General features: G+C 43.1%; 1 protein-coding gene across 1 annotated transcript; it reads left to right on the top strand.

Annotated features, from left to right (window-relative positions):
• Nucleotides 1-1,313: 1,313 nt before the first annotated feature.
• Nucleotides 1,314-11,439, top strand: LOC113834238 (p53 apoptosis effector related to PMP-22). Its single transcript, XM_027401942.2, has 3 exons — nt 1,314-1,527; nt 9,115-9,255; nt 11,213-11,439. The coding sequence occupies exons 1-3, from the start codon at nt 1,314-1,316 to the stop codon at nt 11,437-11,439; spliced, it is 582 nt and encodes a 193-aa protein (XP_027257743.1).
• The last annotated feature ends 9,667 nt before the right edge of the window (nt 11,440-21,106 follow it).

Genomic DNA, 21,106 nt, shown 5'->3' with positions numbered 1-21,106 from the left:
TTTTCAATATTCTTTTTGTTGTTTGTTTTTCGAGACAAGGTTTGTCTGTGTAACATTCCTGGCTGTCCTGGAACTCACTTTGTAGACCAGGCTGGTCTTGAACTCACTGAGATCCACCTGCCTTTGCCTCCCAAGTGCTGGGATTAAAGGAGTGTGCCACTACTGCCTGCATAGCTAAGCGCCTTCCATTTCTTCAAGACAACATAAGGTTTCAGAAGATCTCCAGAGTACAGGTAAGAAGTGACACTCACGAATGTTTTGGTTGATCTGTCCCAGGCAACCGTGGCGCCTGGCACTGAGAACTTTGTTTCTCTTGGTGCCACTCCCCACTGTTGCCCCACCCTCCCTGCCACACCTGATTCTCTGTGGCAGAAGCTGGCTCAGGACACTGAGGGAGGGAAGATCTCAGTTGCCGGTGTGTGCTGACATGTAGTTCTATTTGAAAAAATAAAAATTGTGTGAAGTGGAATAGAACAGGGATAGATGTATAGGGACCGCACTAACTGGGGCAAAGAGAGCACGAAGTCGTCTGTGGGGCGCAACAGGCAAAGTCTTCAAGTCTAAAGAAAGCATTTGTTCCACCAACAGTGTTCTTCCACCAAAGTTTCTGAGCTCCCCAACTGATCCAGACTGAAAGTTAGACACCAAAGTCACCCAGACATAGAGATGGCCTCAGCAGCCTGGAGCGCGCTGGCCGGCCCTGGCTGATCACCCAGCGTCAAGGACAGGCAGGCAAAGAGATGAGTGTCTAAGGCTGCAAGAGTCAAGGTCCAAAGGTGGATCCGGGCAGGAAGTGCAACCTCTTCCTGTGGGAGCCAGGGACAAGGCTTTCAGGGTTGAGCCCACAAGTCCTTACATATTAAGGCCCATCATTTATTCACAGGCCATTGGGATGTCCCAGACAAGGTGCTTGGACCTCAGGTGTGGCGTTCGCCGTGCTCCTCACGCTGTCCGTGCACACAGCTTAGGGCAGAGCACAGGCTGGCGCTGGAGTGTCCACAGGTGTGTGTGCCGCGCTAGCGGCGATCGGGTGGGACTGCAGGCGGCGGGAGGGACAGGCACGCCCACCCTGGAGTTGAGCCCGGGGCTGGCCTGAGCTCCGCAGCCCGGGTGACCTGGCAGGTCGGGGCGGCGCGCTCTGAGTCACCGGAATCTAGGTGTGGCCCGTGCGCCGCGCCCCCGCCGCTAGCCCCGGGCCGCGTCTTCGCGGGAGCCGCCTCTTCCTTTAGTCGCGGTGTCCGCGCTCGCGGGGCCACTCTCCGCCGCCGCCACCGGTGCCCCTCGTTCCTCCGCTCCGCGCCGCCACCGACGACATGCTGCGCTGCGGCCTGGCCTGCGAGCGCTGCAGGTGGATTCTGCCCCTGCTGCTGCTCAGCGCCATCGCCTTCGACATCATCGCACTGTCCGGCCGCGGCTGGCTGCAGTCGAGCACCCACTTGCAGACGTCCTCCCTCTGGTGGCGATGCTTCGACGAGGGCGGCGGCAGCGGCTCCTACGATGATGGCTGCCAGAGCCTTATGGATTATGGTGAGTGGCCGCTTCCTCCGGGAAGCCCTTGGGAGCCGGACCTGTGACAGCCGCTGGGGCCTGTCCGATAGGGATCAGAGGTAGTGGCTGCTTCAAAAGTCCGCTGAGAGCTCAAACACCAAAATCTGGCTTGAGCCAAATGAAGCAGCAGCTTGGGGTGACCCAAATCAGACTCAAACCTGAAAGAGCTATTATCCCAACTCATTTAAAAATAAGGTTTGTCGCAAGCTGATCAGAAAGTAAACATTAAAATAACGTGCCAGGGTGGATTCACTCTTTTCACACCATCTAACTTAAACATTTTTATTCCTCATGAGAAAATCTTTTCAGGCAAAGTTGGAGCAGTTGTGATTTCAATAGATATCTCAGGATCTTAGCGTCAGGCTCGTTCGTGTTCACTCTTGTTCTGGGGAGTGGCCTTAGTTGAAGTGTGACTATTGGGGAACTTTATCTGAAACTGATTTAGAATGGGAGAAGTAAACACTTCGCTCCAGTGAAGTGGTGTTGGCACTTTTAACACATGGCAGGTGGCCTCCGTTGGCTTTTGCTGGTTTGTCTGTGCCCGGGGAAGCCCCAGTAGTTTTAACAGTCAGTAGTAGTTCTGGGGCGGGGGTGGGAGGGTGGGGGGATGGGAGGCATTCTTTTTCTCGAAGTGGATGTCCCTTGTGTTTAGAGTGGATGCAGTAGCGATGGGCAGTGTGTGGGGAGGAAGGACTACGATAGCCAAAGCTTTAGTAATCAGTTTTATCCTTCTAAACAGGAAAAACAAGTCACCTTTCCCCCATTCATTTTCTAGTTTCATCTTAACTTGATCCTTTTCCTGTAGCAGCCCACCCAGGGCTTCTACCAGGTACTGTTTGCCTTGGGTTCTGGGTCCTCTATCAGCTTCCTGATGTAGCTTATTCTCTCTGGAGGAACTTCCCCAGACAAAGAGACAAGTAATAAAACAAGAAGACGCCGGCCCTGCTTTCTTTATGGCTTATGTTCTCCCTAAAGACAAAGACACAAACACTTGGCCTACAAAACTTCCTGTTGCTACAAATCTTTTAGGTTCTTACAGGGAAGGTGTTGTCTTGGAATAAGTGCATTCAAATTCAGTCTCTTTCAGAGGACTTAAGAGGTATGTGTGTAGGTTTTTAAAATAGACTTTGTTAATTATAGCTCAGTCCAAGGCTGATACAGCCCCCAAAGAGTACTCAGTAGTGGAATTCAGCTTGCAGAGGCAGGACTGGCATTCTTGCTGGGACATGATTTGGCCTGCAGGGCTCTCTTGTGAAACACACACAGTGCCATTTCCATGTTTCTCACATTGTAAGGTGAGCTCATCTTTTAGGGTGTGCCTGCTCGAACCTCAGGCTGATGTGCTATTGTGTGAATCAAAGGGGTAAGGCAAGTTTTGTGTCTGGTTTAAGTATGAGTCTAGAGCATTAACTTTTTTCTGCTATAAGCAAACACACATCCAGTGTATACTTTGTTTCAGTTTGCCATAAAACCAGCCTTGGAAAACCTCAGTTTCCCAAAAGAATCCTGAAAAATCGATTAAAACTTTCTTGATGCAGCACCTGGCTTTAACTGATAGGCGATAGGTGTTAAAGCAATCCAACACCTCAGGGGAGTTTCTCTATCCCTTTGCAGAGGTGATTAAGTGCCCACGATGTGGTAGACAGCTCTTGCTCTATGGAAGATTGGCCTTCTTGTCAGGCTGTGGAAGGAGGCAAAATGGCAGGTGAAGCCATCTGCAACCATCTCTCTGTTACAGTCAGGGATGAATTAAAATATTATTTTGCCCACTCTGTGGACTGCTGATTAGTTTGCAACATGACTGTAAAAAGAATGGAGTGTCCTTACACTGTAGGGTGATTATCCAGGCAGTTGGGATCTCCAGAGAGCGTCAATAGGGCCTTGCTAGAAACAATATGCTTGCAGGAGTTCACACCATGTGGAATGTACACATTCCCACAGTGTAGGAGTGCTGCATTTTGTATGGTAAAGAACAAGGTGGATGGGCCTGTTTAAAACCAAAGCAATATATAGAACTGGGCATGTGTGCCTCTTCCTCTAAAATGCTTCTTAATGACACTAGAAAACAATGTTTGTTTGACGCTCCTAACAATGCAGAGCCTTCATGATAAAGTGGTTGATGATCATGTTTGCTGAATGATATTCATAACGTTTATACATTTATTTTGGCTGTAAGGACTGATTATTGGTGATGCTGACAATAATACTAACGATTATGCATGTTTTATAACTTTTTAGGTATAAAGATAGCAATATTATATTCTTCATTATTAATGTTAAAATTTCAAGAGTTGTAGATTACAACACCATCTCATTTTTTTCTAAATAAATAAATGAGCCAAGTTAGACCCTGGATATTTTGTGATGGTGGTGGCTAAATTGACATTTATCTTAACAAATAGTTGTTTGAATTGAATGTTTCAGTTTATATTTGGCAGGAAGAAGATGAGAATCTAAAAATTACAATTAAAATGATTATCTGAGTTTCTCCTATAAGCCCAACTCAGAATAAAACTTCACTGAGTATGCAAACAGTGCTTTTGTAATGCCAGTACTTTCTTTTCCAGTTTAGAAAATATTTCCACAGGGAGGTATTTTAGACTTCAGCTCACAGACTTCAGATCCCAGGCAAGCTCTGTTTTGTCAGGGTGGAGGACATGGAAATGAGCTATGCTCCAGAGGAGGCAGGGCAGCGGGAAGTCAGTGCCTGGAACTAAAATTCTGAAGCATGGAACCTCATTTTTAACAAAGAGTCCCTTGCGTCCCTTAGTGTACACCCAGTGTTTTCCTTAGATACCACTTTACCAAAAGTCAAAGAATCGGAGTAGCCTATGAGATGTTTTAAGATCATTAAGTGCCCTGGTTCATAAAAGTGCAGGACATGAGAAAAATAAGTTTGAGCCAGCCATTTGCATTAGACTAAATTCAGCAGAAAGCCTTCATTCTGAGATGATGCTCCTGCAGCTTTGGGGATAATGTGCTGGGATGGGAGGGGTAGGGGAGTATGGTGGGAGGTGGGAGGAGCCAAGCTGTTGATGTTTTATGAAGTTAGGTTACTAGATAGATTTCCTGTGCCTGTATGTGCATATGTTCACACTCTTAACAGTAAATTGAAGAGTCACGCACTCCTTTGATGGAGTAACTTAAAAATGTACACCAATGTGTAAACCCTGTGTGTTGAGTACCCATGGTACAAGCTAGTTTACTGTCCATCTGTCCTAGTAGCACCCCAGAGAGCCTCCGTGCCTTGGGAGGGACTCCCATTTGGCTCTGCCCCTAATAACACAGACTTGTGAACCTGTGAGATTAGACAGGAATTAAAGTGCTGGAGTTCCACAATAAATACCCACAATTAGTACCCGAAAACAAGCTGTTTCTGCACAACTATCTTGGTCTGTTTGGTCCACATGTAAAATCTATGAAGAATATAGAAAATCCATGGGAAGCACTAATTTGGAGGTGGGAGGGAAAATTAGTGGTTTCCAAAAACACTTACAGATTAGGAATATCAGCAATCTTTTCCCTTTTCCTTGGTTTCTTTCATAGCATAGCGCGTAGAAAATAAACTTAGGACATGCACAGAATACATCCATGAAACAGCAAATAGCTCTTCTTATGCAGAAACAAAGCAAATAAACAATTCTACCCATGAACACTGTTTACTGGATTTCTGCCTGCCTTTGTCGTCTCAGTCCAGAATGGTGGTAAAGTTTGGTGTGTAAAATAGGAAGGACCAGCTTGTTCAGAACTGACAAAGATGAACTCTGCCTGCAAAGAGCTGTGAGCTATGAAATCACCAATGAGGAGAATTCACGTTTTGAAAATGAATGTTTTTCCTAGGCATTGGTAACTGAGATGTAATTTGAATCACAGTTTATACTATACTATAGAAAAGAGAAATAGTTCCCAGAGACTTGTGTATATTTTACATGTTACATGAGCAACTCCTGGGCAACTAAGTGAGACCAAAGGTATCTGGAGCTTTTTTAAAAATGTACATAGTGAGAAAGTGGGGATGAAGCCTGCCTGGCAGACAGCACCCTTATCAGAAAGAGCATTAGGTCTTGAGCCTCCTGCTCAGACCTGGTGAGGCCGGCCTCTCCATCCTAAAATAAAACTGCTATTGACCTCAAAAGGCATGCTGTCTTGGCTTGGAGAAGTCTGTCCTGTATCACTAGGATCTTTAAAACCATGCCAAGATTTCAGTCTAAATGATGGTTAAATGATTCAGTGTGGGTTTTGCCATGCAGCAAGGAGCAGGTTTTACATGTTCTACGACTGGAGTGGCTTTTCTCAAGAGAAAATGTTGCTCAATTTTCCATTTGGGTTTTCTTTAGACTCAGCAGTTTAAGTAAACAAGATATTAGCTAATGGATTTAATAGGGAAAGTGCCCCATATGGTTGATTTTAAGTGAATGTTCACCTGTTGGTGTCGGATATGTATATTATTAGATTACTATTTCTTTTATGTAATTCTTTCTGAGACCCTGAAATTAAGTGTGAGTTACACTTAAACTAAACATCAGAGGAAGAAGTCACAGCAGTCTGTGTTACTCTAGTTGTCCTCAGGTGAACAGGTAAGATGAATATAGCAAGATTATACAGAACTTCTTTAGCTAGCTTTCACAACAGCCGGTGATCATGGCAGTTCAGTTATTAAAATATGTTCCTTGTTAGGAAATGTTTCTGTTCTTAATTAAAATAAAATGCTGCTATCTGGTGTAGTGTTGTGTGTTTGCTTTCTCTGTGTGCTTGTGTAGATGTGTTGCCTATCCTGACTTCACAGAGGGAAAATATGTTTTGCTTTTTTTGAACGTAACAATTGCTTTTATTGAACTTAATGGTTGTCAGTAGCTAAATAAACAAAAAAACCAATAGACTACTTGATATCAGATCACATACTGAAACCTATAAGTTTTGGGGGTAACATCGCTTCTGTTATAGTAAAGCTTAGTCATCTGAATTCTTATTCTCAGTCTTTAGGATGCTTACAGAAAGGGAACAAGGGGACAGCAGAGAATAAGGGCAGGGGCAGGAGAAGAACCAATATTATGTTTTTGTCTCATATGCAGAGTCTAGATTTGATCCTGCCTCCACCACTACACATACACATTAACACACACACTACACGAAAGCAAGAGAGACTCTTTGAAGGGAGGAAAGGGAGGAAGGAGGAAGAGGAGGGGGAAAGAGGAAGAGTAGTGAGGGTGAATATGAGCAATGTACAAGGATTCATGTGTATGGAAATGTCACGGCAAAGGCAGTTGTGTAGAAACTAAAGCAAATCTTTGCATGGAAGAACCACAAGGTAATTAACAATTGAGCTTCCTGGACCCAGTCGTTCAAGCCCTGATCCAGGAGGTTTGGAAGGAGGCACAGGAATCTGTATTTTAATAAGCACCATTACTTAATATGACAAGCTGGTCTATGGGCTATACTTAAGAAGATCTCATCAATTAATTGTCTCCCAAAGCATAGTCCTTTCTCATTTAAAAAATTCCCTTACACAGGGACAAGGCAAACATGAGGAAAGAGACATTGCCTTGTGTATTCCAGCTTTGGCTTCACCCGCGTGTTTTTTTAAAAGAAAATATTATTGTGTTAGCCTCGTCCCAAAATCTCTCACTGATCCAGAAAAGAGAATAAGACTTGGGGCAAAGCTGTCAAACAGGGTCCCACTGCAAGACATCTCACCCCTCCTGGCCCCACTGCTGAGGGGCCATTTGTAGGCAAATGTGGTATTGGAAGACATATGAAGATGTTTGTTCTCTGTACTCATTTGTTAGGCCCCAGTCATGCCCCCGAGGAGGCCCTTCAGGGCCCAAGACAGATGGAGAAGGGAGTAAATGGGGAGCTTAGGCCACATTTATCTGTAGCAGATAAGGATAGGGAACTGGGTGTTGGATGTCTTTAGGGATAATATAAAACCTCGCAAGTGTGGGAGGAGGTGACAATCTGAGGTCTTGGCAGACTTTATGGGAACAGGAGAGAAACTTTTTGGATGGAGGGTGGGCTGGGGAATTACCAGAGGATGATTTATACATGGGTACCCACTGTCACAACTTGTGGCCAGGTGTTTTTAGGCTGAGTTCACAGCTGAGGAGACTGGCACATGGTTAGTGGGCAGAGGCAGGGTATCCATGAGCTCTAAAGCCCTTGCTTTTCACAAGTCATTGTTTGACTCTGAGCACTGAAATGACCAGGCATATAGTGAGTGTGTTATTAGCTATGCTGTGTTTTAGGAAGAAGTAGAACCCAGGGAAGGTGCACATAGCTCCCCTTTAAAATTCAATGAAGAGTGTAGTAAAAGCATGCACAGATGAGTGGTTAAACAAAAAGTGGGTTATGAGTACAATAAAATTCCAAGCTGCAAAAGAATGAAGTGCTAATTCATACTATAAAATGGCTCATCTTTAAAAAGTACTTTATTTGGTGAAAGAAGCCAGTCACACATAGTCATGGAGTGTAAGATTCCATTAGAGGGGAATATCTAGAATGTGCAAAATAGGGAGACAGATTAGTGGTTGCCAAAACTTAGTAAGAGACAGAATGGGGAGTGACTATAGATGGTATGTGGCTTCCTTTGGGAATGATGAAAATATTCTGGACTTGTTAATGGTGACAGTAGCATAGCTCTCTGGATATAGTACAGTCAACACAAAACCAACACCCAACCATAGATTTATGCACATTTTTTTAATGCATGTGTTGAACTCAGACAGGCTAGAAAGCCAACTACGTTTTTGCCATCTTGTGTCCCCTTACTTCTGGAGTCTACCATTACTTCTAAACTAGAAATGAGGGTGGTGTGAGTCTGCAGAAATTGTCCTTTGGAACTGGTGCATATACTAATAATGCTAATTGCTAGCTCTGGGTTCCGGGTTATATGTGAGGAGACGAGGAGTCAGTGGAAGTTGAAGGATAGGGGTTATTGAGTGGTTTGTGTTTGGCTGATGGATCTCATTTCTGCACTTACAGAAGAGAAAGGCACATGCCTATTTACTGCCCTATGTAGACCTTCAAATCTAGAAGTCAATTTCCGTGTCACCCCAATTCAAGGCCAAGGTCAATAATGAGAAATTCTTGTGAAATAACTTGTGAATGAAGCCAGACATTATTAGAAACTAAATACTAATCCTTTTAGAAGAAGCATTTCCCAAAGAGTGTGTAACTTGAATTGTTCAGTGTGAAGAGTTTTAATTGTATTCATATCTGGGTAAGCTTTTAAGAGTGGTCTCTTTATGTGGAAATTCTGCCAAGAAGCTGATTTTGTAAGCAGATTGTAAGAGATATAAGCATTTGTCCCCAAACTTAGGGGAACAAAACAATGTTAATAATACTCTCTTTGTGAATCACTCAGTTTCCCCTTAGACGGTGGGATTCCCAACCTTAATATTCCTAATCCCAACCAATAATCCCAATCTTAAACATCCCCAACCCCTTCACAAAGCAAAAGAAAATCCCTCCCCTCCACAAAAAACTCCTTCCTGAGGAGTCAGAGGACTTGAGTAGCAGTTTGGGACTTGGCATGTCTATCTTACAAGTGTCTGTGTCTCTGTCCTGCAGCATGGGGACGAGCGGCGGCTGCTACACTCTTCTGCGGCTTCATCATCCTTGTCATCTGTTTCATCCTCTCCTTCTTCGCCCTGTGCGGACCCCAGATGCTCATTTTCCTGAGAGTTATAGGAGGTCTCCTCGCCCTGGCCGGTAAGACAGAGCTGCAGCAGATCCTCGTTTGACATCAGTGGTAGTGGGGAGAATGTTCTAGTCCATCTCTGTGGATGACCATGGAAGACTTCTGACAGTTATGCTTTCTGATTTGTCCTTGGAAATGGGTCACCACGGGTACAAGTATCAGAGGACAGCTGTATTTTAGGAATCCGAGTCCCTTTCCCTTGTGCCTCAGATGCTCTTCTCTGGATTCAAATGACAGGAGTTGTCCTCTGTATCTCTCTTTCTCTCTTAAGTGTCCCCATCCACTGAAACCTGCCCCAGAGATGAGGGCTGTGTCTGTTCTTGAAGTACAGTAACCTTCAGAGTGGTTGCTAGTCTTGGCCTCCTGTGAGCTCCATGCTGAAGAGACTCAAATGTCCCTGAACTACTTTACTTGCTGAAGGAGTTTTGTGATCTGGTGACAAGGTGGGATAGACCTAGAATCTTCAGCATAAAGCCTCTGCCAGGGACATGACTCCAGCACGGGTGATGTGATGACATGGAGGGATGCAGGCAGATAGAACCCAGAACACACCTTTATTAATAGAATGCAAGATCCTGGGATTTAGTTGTAAGGACTATTTGAAGTTTCTGGCAAATACTTGTCAAAGGAACATGATTTCCGCTACCAGATAGATTCAGAAGTGAAACTGAGTCGCTGGAGAGGTGGCTCAAGCCATTAAGAGCACTGGCTCCTCTTCCAGAGAACAGAGGTTCAATTCCCAGCACCCACACATTGCATCACAACCTTCTGTAACTCCAGTTCCAGAGGATCCAATGCCTCCTTCTGGTTTCCATGACACTGCATGCATGTGGTATGCAATTAGTCATGCAGGTAAAATACCTATAAAATTAAAATAAGGTTGCAAAATAAAAAGTAGCAAGACTGGGTTTTCTGAGACCAAAGAAGGTGTTGGTTGATAGCTTATTTCTCAAAATACCAACCAAGGACCAGAAGGAAACCAGGACAGAACTCCAGTCATGAACTGGGAAAGACAATCTGTGTAGCCAGTATTGGAGCAGGCCAGGAAGTCCCGTGACTACAAGGGTCCCATAAAATCAAGCAAGTGCCAGGAGAATGATGGCAGTGCCATGATATGAGAGGAAGAGAGGGAATAGGAATGGGAGTGGCATGGGAAAGAAGGAAAGAAAGAGAGGAAAGGTAGGAGGAAGAGAGGAAGGAGAGGAGGGAAGAAGTGAAGGGAAACAGGAAACAACTTTAGTGTCTATCTGTGGTGCTCTAGAGAGAATTTGAGATGGTAGAACAATGGTGAGGACAGGTAATGGTTTAATCCAGTTAGATATTCACCTCATTCACAGTGATTGCACTTATTTTCTACCTGGAGTCTCTGTATGATACCACTTGGTTCCAGGGATCTCTTACACTCAGTAGCCAGTCATCTGGTTAGATTCCTCTAGCCACTAAGTATCCTTGTAGAGGGACTAACGTTAAAGGAGGAATCTTTGTGAACCAGTTGTCACTGTGTGTCCTAGCTGGCTGTCATAACACTTTGACCAAAAGCAACCTGAGGAGGAAAGGGTTTATTATTACACCTTACAAATTAGATTTAGTCAGAAAGTGAAGCCAGAGCAGGAGTTCAGACAGGAACTGGAGGCAGGAACGAAAGCAGAAACACTGCCTACTGGCTTTGTCAGTGCTCAGCTGCCTTTGGGTGGCCCCACCCACAGTGGGCTGGACCTTTCCATATCAATTATTAATTAAGAAAATACCTCACAGTCATGCTCACAGGCCAATCCGATGAAGGCATTTCTTTCGATGAGGTTCCCTCCTCCCTAGGAGATTCTGGCTTGTGTTGAGTTGGCAAACACTAACCAGTACTCTGTGCATTTGTTCATGTATTGGTTCGTTTGAACCTCTGTGCATTCCTTCTGTGCATTTATTTATTTATTTGTGCTTTTATATTCTGAGCATATCTGTCCCTCCCTTTAGCTGTGTTTCAGATCATCTCCCTGGTCATCTACCCAGTGAAGTACACACAAACCTTTTCCCTTCATGACAACCCAGCTGTCAATTACATCTATAACTGGGCCTATGGCTTTGGATGGGCCGCCACCATCATCTTGATTGGCTGTTCCTTCTTCTTCTGCTGCCTCCCCAATTATGAGGATGATCTTCTGGGCAATGCCAAGCCCAGGTACTTCTACTCATCTGCCTAAAGTCGGAGGGAGACCCCAAGAAAAGCCCTGCTGCAAGATGTTGTCCTAAGGAGGAAACTGTTCTCCAAGCCAAGAGGAACCTGTTTGGGCAGTGTTCATATGATCAGAAATGCTGGAATAAATGCTAAAGAAAATGCTTCGTAAATAGTGTTAAGTTTTATGTCCTGTGTATGTCTCATAGAGTTAAAAAAGACTTGTTTCTGTTTGCTAATTATATACTAATTTCTCCTTCTATCAAATCTTTATCATTTAAACTGCATTTGTTAAAGAGCGCACATGTGTGTGAAACTTAAGGTGGAAACGAGAAGGCTTCTGAGACCTAATTATCTAACCAAGCTTTTGTTTTCCAAATCAGAATGGATTGTTTCTACTAAGGGCTAAGGAGAAGGGGAGCTACTGATAAAAAAAAAAAAAATCAGTGGCCAAATATTTTAAAAATGAATGCAAAGAACAAAACAAACTTTTTTGAGGTTTTAGTTACATAGAGAAGCACAATGCTTTCCTGAACGACATTTTGTGAGAATCGCTAGTCAGTGCTTTGAACGATTTCTGTCTTGCTAGTCTTTGCCTTGACTTGCTGTGACATGTGGGAAAGTGTTCTAATATGGCCAAAGCAAGTTGCAACAGTCAGGCCACTGTCACTACTGAAATGCTATAATGAAATTCCCTCCTTTAATGGAGTTTAGAGGGGTAGAGTGTGGGAAGAAGCCATATTAAATCTGTACAGTTTTGTGTCTCTATGTTCAGAACCAGCATAGACCAGATAGACGACGGACTAAGCCTAATTCATCCTGATTGGTGGATGTGATGAGGTTGGGTAGGAAGGCATAGGAGGGTCATCACTGTCAGAGCAGGGCCTGTCAAATATCCTGAGGAGAAGAAAGGTCAACTCATCACCTCATCCCTGACTGGTTTCTACTGATAGACAGCTGGAATAGATTTTAACTGTAACAGAAACCTAAATATAATTAAAAGCCTGGTCTTCCTTGGTAAACAGACTTAAAATGTCTGATATAACACATACGCCTGGAGCATTAAGGAATTAGTTTCTCTGCGTAGATATTGGATGGGCTATTGTTACTATTTTTACCATTTGTACTTATGTAATGGAAACTATCTGATTTTATACAGCAGATCACTATTTTGTAAGTTGTGGCAAAGGCAGTTGCAGTCTTCATTTCTAGCTTCTCCCAATAAACCAGTTGTTCAAATTCTGTATCTGGTTCGTAGTTTGTTGTTGTTGTTTCTAATTTTCCATTCTGTGAGGGGAATTAAAAATGCTTCAGTGGGTAAGAACAGTAGACAAAATGAAGTTTCATGTCTCACTTTTAATGGTCTTGGTCTTGTTTAGGTATTCAATTATATTTAAAAAAAATTCATCCTACAACTTTAATCTTGTGTACTGTGGTACATAAGGAACTCACTGTCATAAACTCTGCAAGTGGCTTTCATTGAACACAATTATATTACATTTTTATTTGATTTGGGTTAAAAACAATCAGTTTGTTAGGCCTAAACTTAGATAATTCAGAATACTTGCCAAGCCAGTATCTTTCTGCCCAAACTTGTTTTGTCACTTTTGTGCCTCCTAGCTTTGGGTTCACCCTTCCCCTCATCTCAATTATGTTTTTTAATGTATTGGCAAGCTTTAAAAGTCTAATGTGTACCTCCTCCTCAGTGAGCAATCCCATGTGTGCAGACATCAAACAGTGCCCATCAAGCTGCAGCAACAGTGACTGACAGACTTATTTTTGGCAGGTTCAGATCCCCAGGATTCATTTGTGTGGGTTAGCTGGAGGATCACACTCCTTTCCCATCTCCTGGTTGTAAGCTTCCTGCTTGTGATGGGTCCTCTTCCATCCAGGGAGTGGAGGTGGTAGTCACTGTTTTCCCTGCCCACTTTCCCATTCAAGTCTTTCCCCACCATTGGTTGGAAGTTACTCTACACAGCACCTATACAGTGTGAGGTAGGGCAGTGGACTGGCCTGCAGAAGGGTAGAGACATTCTGCCTTCCCGCTTCTTTTGGCTGGTTGGTCCTTAGCAGTGAATTTTCATCTTATGCCCTTTGATATATGAGGTAAGTATTTCATCATAAATTTAATGTGGTCTGGGTGATAATTTATACCATTTTTTTAAAATCTAACTTTTCTGTGGCAGGTTGGGAATTTGAGCTGATAATTAGTGCTAAAATCTCCATCTGCCAAAATAATAGCATAGCTATTTCAAGAAAATAGTGGACATAGACATGAAGAAACTTGAGTCTGTTGTACCAAGAATGACAGATTACAAACTTCTCTACAACACACACTTTGAGTTTTGACCTATTTGACTTTCTTCTTCCCTTCCTCAGTCGGTAACACACTGTATTTTAATGATAAATGGTTGAGGGAAAATACAAGTTAGAGGGGGCAGTGAGTTGATAGAAGTCTTTCTCCAGAAATACTGACACTGGTGACAAAGGTATACAGAGTGTCATTACTTTCTGAATGGTCCATTTCTTGTCCCCCCTACCCAAGTCTGAAGGTCCTCCAGGCCTCAGAGGTTCTGAGTTCCCATGACAGATCTATTACAATAAACACAAGGCAAAGTCTCAAGAATTCTGGACTGACCTGACTGAGAAACCACCTAGAGACAAAGAGTGCCTTGCCAGAGATTTCTTATGGCAAGGCTGAGGTAGTTTTTAGTTCTCTAATTATATTGAGTCCCCACCCTGTAAATAAGCAGTGCTAGGTTCTCAGACAATTATCTCATGTACACACTGTGAATAGCCAGATGTGCTAAGTGCCACTTGCTATTGACTGTAACAAAGGGGCAATACATCCAGGTCCTCTGCTTTCCACATAGGTGGCTGTGCAAAGTGATTAATTCTAGCTCTAAAACCATACACTATGGATGGACAGAATAGCCATGAAATCCCATAGAAGACCACAATCATAATGACCCAATCAGGCTGGGTTTCCTCTAAGCACCTGAAGGATATTCCTATGAGTTTAATAACCCTGCATGTTGAGAACCTGCCTTGCTTTCCTAGGTTCTCCTGGAACGACCTATGTGAGTCTGTCCCCCACTGTGGCTCTTGATGGCTATGCAGGTATGGGCAGGTCATTTTCTCAATGACCTCAGTATCTTCAACTGTACAAGGAATTGAACACAAATCTCCTGTTCACAGCGGTTGTACAATTACTATTTAATTTACTCAACTGTTCTAGGGGAAGGGAAAAAGGCTAAAGTGAAATTGTTTTTGTTTTTGATGCTGTGTTTCAAATGATTTTCATGAGTAGACAGAATAGTTAAAATCACACTACTATGGTGGCAGGAGTTTTTATTTGCTTATTTGTTTAATAAAAAATAAAATACTATTTTTAAGATAAAATTTTCAACTATGAACTGAAACCTTTGGATTCAAGGTGCTAGAGTAGAGTAATTCAGTACATTTCTTCTAGAAGAACAGGAAAAAGCCACAGAACACTAAACCATATCACAGGAAATGATCCTGCTAGCTGACCGTAAATCTTTATCAAATTTCTAGAAGATGAAAATGGGTGACACTGTCCACAGCTGCAAATGCTTGCAAGAAACTTCAGTTTATTGGGAAGTGACAGCTGTGACTCTTGGTAAGCTCCAAAGAGGTGCCGAGTGGAGTGTGGAGGTGGAGAGAAAGAGAGACTGCATGGGGGTGGGGTAGATGAAAAGAGGGAGGGAAGGGTGGATGGAGCATATGGATCAAGTGGATTAGTTAGAGGTCTGTTCCTTGGGCCTCTGTTAGTTGGCCTGACCTAACACCCACTCCAAAGTCTCAGAGTGGGAAGACAGGCCCCAGGTGTTTTCCTGTAGGTAAAACCCAAGGATATGATCTGGCTAATTGGCGTACTCTATCCTAAGGACTTCCCACATATTAACCATAAAAATCCCACTTGACCCTGTCCTGAGGCCTACATTCTTCTTACCAGGTTCTGAGAAGAAATGGAAGCATGTCACTAGGTGAAGTAGCTTTTCAAAGCCCAGACATAGTAAAAAGCAGCAATGACAGTAGAGGGTGCTCGGGCATTGTTTAGTAGGGTGGGGTGGGCGTGTGGTCAATACTGAATTAGCATGGCGGGAGTGTGTACAAACCTTGTTTCCTCCTTTCTATTGCCATTGCTCCCTTGATCTCTCCTACTTCACACGCATGCAACAGGAGTCTACCTGGCTCCTATGTTTGGGGCCTTGTGATAGAGAAGAGTGGAGACGATGAGGGATCAAAAGAGTAAAGGACCAGGTCTGGATGTGACTAAAAATGACACACCCAGGACCCGGACCTTTGTGTCCCACTACAGCATTTGAGAAAGCTCACTGTTTTAGAATGAGTGTTCATCATCGGGCTGCCTTTTTAGAGCTCTCCTCTGTGACTGGACCATGTGAGTCATCGCTTTGAAGCCTTACACATATAAGCCTTTTTCCAAAATATCCTAAGGGTGTGGTTGAAACTGATGCACGCCATCTTGATCAGGGAAACCTGCTAAGAAGGCACTTAAAGCTCCACTAAAGCTTCTGAATGATGTAATATATATTACACACACACACACACACACACACACACACACACACACACACACACCACACACACACAGAGGCCACTTTGAAATTATGTATTATCTGATCCTAACTGAAGTATAGTTTAGTTTTAGACATTAGAACCAGAACTATTCATAGACTACATAAAATGGTATGCTTTAATTATCATCTAAGGAGTACTATGAAGTTTATGTTGCAGAAAACATATCTTATGAACACAGGGTAGCCGTGTAGATGAAATGGAGGACATAAATATAGTTGCATCATAGCCGACCATTTTGGCTTCTTTACATCATAGGATGTTCCTGATCAGAGTTAGAAGCCTGGGGGAAAGGTTACTTTCACTTTCAAGTACATTGTGTTTAAATCTTTTGTACCCAAGTACTCAAGAAGAAGAAAAGAAAGTGTGTACCCCATGCACGGATGGGTGCTCGGAGCCTTTGCTTTTTGAGCTGAATTTTAGGGGAGTGTAGCAAACTTGTTACAGGGCATAGTGTGCTGTGTCTAAATTTCACAATTCTGGGTGGTATCTGGGTGTGTGTGCTCTGGGTGTGGCAGGGAAGAGTAGAATGTACCTCGGGTGTGGGAAAAGACAGCCAAAAGGGGAAATTACATGATACTCAAGCTCAGTCATGTTGACGATCTTCCTTTGATATTGTCTGAGCTTCAGTGTTTTCTTTAAGAGCTCATTCTCCTTAGTCTTAGAAATAAGTAAGAAGAGAGAGACAGAGAGACAGATACACACACACACACACACACACACACACACACACAGAGAGAGAGAGAGAGAGAGAGAGAGAGAGAGAGAGAGAGAGAGGCAGAGAGACAAAGAGAGAAAGCATTTGAAGATAATTTTCTTATGAAGAAATGGAATCTTGTTTGTTTAAGTGCATAAGAGCATCTCAACCATAATGAGTCATCACATAATCCTAACAAATGGTTGTACAATGGTTTGCCCAGCCAGTTTTTCCAGTACAAAGACTCATGGTAATTGACCAACGATTAGCAACTGCTTTCAACTAGGTTGCTCTTAAGAAGGAACACTTATATACCATAAAAACCCTGAACTTAATCGCTGAAAGTAAACTGGTGTGTGAGGCTTTGCAAGCAATTTCCACGTGCAAATCGGGTTTCAATTGTCTCTATGCTCTCTTCTGGGATATAATCTTACACTGAAATTTTTCTGTGAAAATCTGTGTTTCTGTATGCTACCCTGCTCAGTTTCTTAAGTCAAGCAACATTGTAAGGCCCAAGCCTTTCTCTAGAAAAGTGAAACAAAACAGAACAAAACCAAACAAAAACACCTCCTCCCATGTAATTTTATAGAAATCCAAATGACTAAAGAGAAGCTGGCACAGTTAGGAAGCACTGGTGTTTGTTGTATCATTGGACTTATGACCACTCTTGAAGATATCTAGGTATCAGAAGTTGGATACAACAAGATAAGAGGTATCAGTATGATAAAACAAAAACTTGGCAGATCCAAAATGAAAACCAATGCCTTTCCCCCACCGCTTTCTCCTACAATAGTCCATTAGGCACACAGGGTAGATGGCTCCTGGACTCCTCTGGAATGATCTTCTCGGCAAAGTTTAGGAGAAGGTTGCAGTTCCTCTGGACCAATGCAGCCATCCACTAAGGCTGGAGTCTGGGTGCCTAGTATGCAACTGTGCAGCCGCCCTCTATCCTGCCCCCCGCCCCCCCCGGGGGGGGGCAGCCAGACACCTCAGTGAAAGAAACTCCAAAAAGAAACCTCATTAGAGGTTTATGAAGTTGGTCAAACTTTCTTCTCCACTTAGCATTCTCTACTTGTCTTTTCCCAAATTCTCTCTGTGAACCCAAAAGCATTGACATGAAGATTCAGTACGAGGGTGAGCAACCCTCTCTCATTCCATGTTGATAAATTCAGACTCAAACTCATTACAAATGGAAATAGAAGCAGAGTCAAATCTTGTCCCTTGTCTTTTGTACATGACACAAGAATCCAGGAGAAGGTGTCACTAAAAGGAAGGAAGAAATGAAAAAGATTAATGAAGCTGAGCTTTGTGGTATAGGCATGTAATTCCAACCACTTGGAAGGCTGAAGCAGGAGGGTTGCATGTTCAGGGCCTGCCTGGACTGCAGAGTGTGTGAGAACCAGTAACTTAGCAAGATGCTGTCTTAAAATCGATACATCATCATCATGTCAACATTGCCATCACCATCATGAAAAGACTAGAGGTTCAGTGGCAGAGCACCTATCTAGCACACAGCAGGCTTCAGATATGGAGACACTTCCATTCCCAGTACTGACCCTATAGGTTTGAAATGAACAGACTAATCTAAGGTTCCCATGGCAACCGACTGGTGGTTGCCTCAGAGCCCTGGTAGTGTTCCTGGGACTCCATGGATAAATGTCTCTTTTGCTCTTGCTTAGTGGTGCCCTCTTTCTCCTTGTAAAGCAGAGTTGCTGAAAACAACCATTTCAGGAAGAGAGCCTACTTCCAACGCTGCTGTCTCTCCTGGTGTGGTGCTGAGCGCTGTGTATAGAATGTGAGCATTGCTCACAGTTTCACTCATCATCTTTTGTACTTAGAACAATTTTCCAATTCTAAAACTATCGAATTCTAGGGCTACTTTTGAGTTTAAGGGAGTGTGCGAAGGGAGCTCTCTGTGTTCTCCTCAAGGCAGAGGATCCTATAGTCTACAGCAGGTAGTTAGTGGAGAGAGGACCTGCTGGGGCCCTGTGTTTATTTTGATAACAGCACAATCCTTCCTCTCCACCTGGGTGTCAGTGAGTCATCACAGCAAGGGGTAGAGCTGGCAGACAGGGTAGACAAAGCCTGTGTCTAACCTTCTAAGGCACAGTGTCTCTTGAAACAATGTTGGCATTGATCTAAGAAGCCTCATCACTGGCCAATGGCAATTCCAAAGAATGCTCATGTGGCTTATATTCATTGCCAAGCTGACAATTAGTCATAGGCATCAACTAATAGAAACCATCGTTTTAATTCTACAAGTGCCTATAAGATTTCTGCAGAGAGAGAGAGAGAGAGAGAGAGAGAGAGAGAGAGAGAGAGAGAGAGAGAGAGAGAAGCCATGGTAAATAATTATGATCTAATTTTTTCAGCACAAGAAGAAATACTAGGCTCTCCTTTCTTCAGAGGAATCAATACCAAAAGCTTTACCTCCTCCCAAATCTATAATCCATGCTCATAGATATTATTTAAAAAAGACTTGATGGTAAGCAATAAAACATCAGTGATATCTCCGATTTTACCACTCCCAGAAGTCCTTTACTATGTTATGTGTCAAGTGTGTTTCATTGGATATACCAAGTACATTATTATTCTCATTTTAGAGTTAGGGGCATTGTGGCTTTCAAAGTAAATAACAAAGTCATTGCTTAAAGCCAGGCAGGTTTGATTCCAAAATAAATTGTCTAACTGCTACATAAATACTTTTTCAAAATAAGGAGACAAAAACAGGTTTAAAGGGGTTTGTTTTGCCTTTTTTATTTTTCTTTTTTCTTTTTAATTTTTATTTTATTTTATTAGTTCAAATTAGGAACAAGCTTGCTTCAGATGTCAATCCCTTCTCCCTCTCCCTCCCCTCCCCTTCTCCCCAACATCCCACTTGCCCCTAGCCATCCCCTCCTCCATTCCCCAGGCAGGGTATTGTTTTGCCTTTTTTAATCATACAATTTTTAGAACTGTTAATACAGACAGAAAAGGAAGACCTGTACCTCTTATTACTTAAAAGGTCTACTAAGAGGACTGGAAGTTTAAAACCTGCCAGGCTATAGAGTGAGTTCATTTTGGGTAACTTAGCAAGACCCTGTCTCAAAATTAATAATCATAATTCCAGTTACCATAGGACTAGAGATATATCTTATTGCTAGAAAATTTGTATAGGGTTTGCCAGGCCCTAGGTTCAATCCACAGAGTTGTCAAAAATAGAGAAGAAAAATTGATGCCACATGGCAGTTCATCAATTCCAGAACTGCTCAGTGCGTTTCTACTATGCACTCATTCAGTGCTAAAGTAAAATACAAGTCATCAAGAGGAAATTCTGATATCTTCATACACATTATAATGATTGTTAGTACTATTGGAATATTTCCAAGAGAGAGCATGTTGATGTATCTGGGAGTCGATCCTAAGGAAGTGCAAAGGAAGGACTGAGAGGAGGGCAGCATGGGAAAAAGATAAATCTATGTCTATAGGCTGATGACTGACCCCTGGGGGCAACTCGGGTCATACAGCTGATGATCTCAGAGCTGTGTAGGAGGCAGCTTGCACTGGCTCCACTGAAGCACAGAGAACTGGCTTGTGTCATACAATGACTTCTGCCCTTTGCTGCCAAACCTTGTTCTTTGGCGTTTCAATCCAGCATGCCTTGGCTGCCTTGTGTGCAGGCTGAGTGAGCTCCATTGATGTCAGGTGAAGCCCTCAGGGCAAGAGGCAGAAGGACACTTGAGGTTGGAAGCTACAAGGGTGTGCAGAAGCCATTTGCAGGAGTTGCAGGTGACAGCACCTGGGAGTGGAGACTTCGGCATGAGGGCAATGTGGTCTGATGTCTCAACTACTTCTGGCTCTGCTGCCATCGTCTCTACACCACATTGAGTAGCCCCTGGCTCCAAAGCAGCTAGACACACAGTCTCATAAGTACAATTTACGAAGGAGTCTGTGAAGAGAACTATAGTCCCTTAGCTACTGCTGTGCCCAGTTTTTAACTGGCCTTTTGGGAATAGCATCTATACCCCCTGGTAATTAACATGGTCCGTTAATCCCAGGTGACAATTAACTCTGTCAGCCTGCTTGTTTGCTTTCAGGAGACACTCCAAATGACCAGAGGCAGCAGCTATAACTCCATGGAACATTTATTGTGTCCCCTGGTTAAAGTATTCCTTTTATTTATGTTATTATGTTCCCTGGTTAAAGTATTTCTGGTATGTATGTATGTATGTATGTATGTATCTATCTATCTATCTATCTATCTATCTATCTATCGTCTAATTTATTGTTGTTATTCTGGGGATCAAACTCAAGGCCTTGTATATGGTTTGCAAGCAATCTACTACTGAGCAACAACCTTGGTCCTGTAGAAATATTTCTATTATCCTTAGGGACC

This window comes from Cricetulus griseus, chromosome 2 (genome assembly GCF_003668045.3).
Source record: "Cricetulus griseus strain 17A/GY chromosome 2, alternate assembly CriGri-PICRH-1.0, whole genome shotgun sequence".
Lineage (NCBI taxonomy): Eukaryota > Metazoa > Chordata > Mammalia > Rodentia > Cricetidae > Cricetulus > Cricetulus griseus.
Note: the sequence above shows the minus strand (reverse complement) of the source record. Positions and strands in the feature narration are given on the sequence as shown.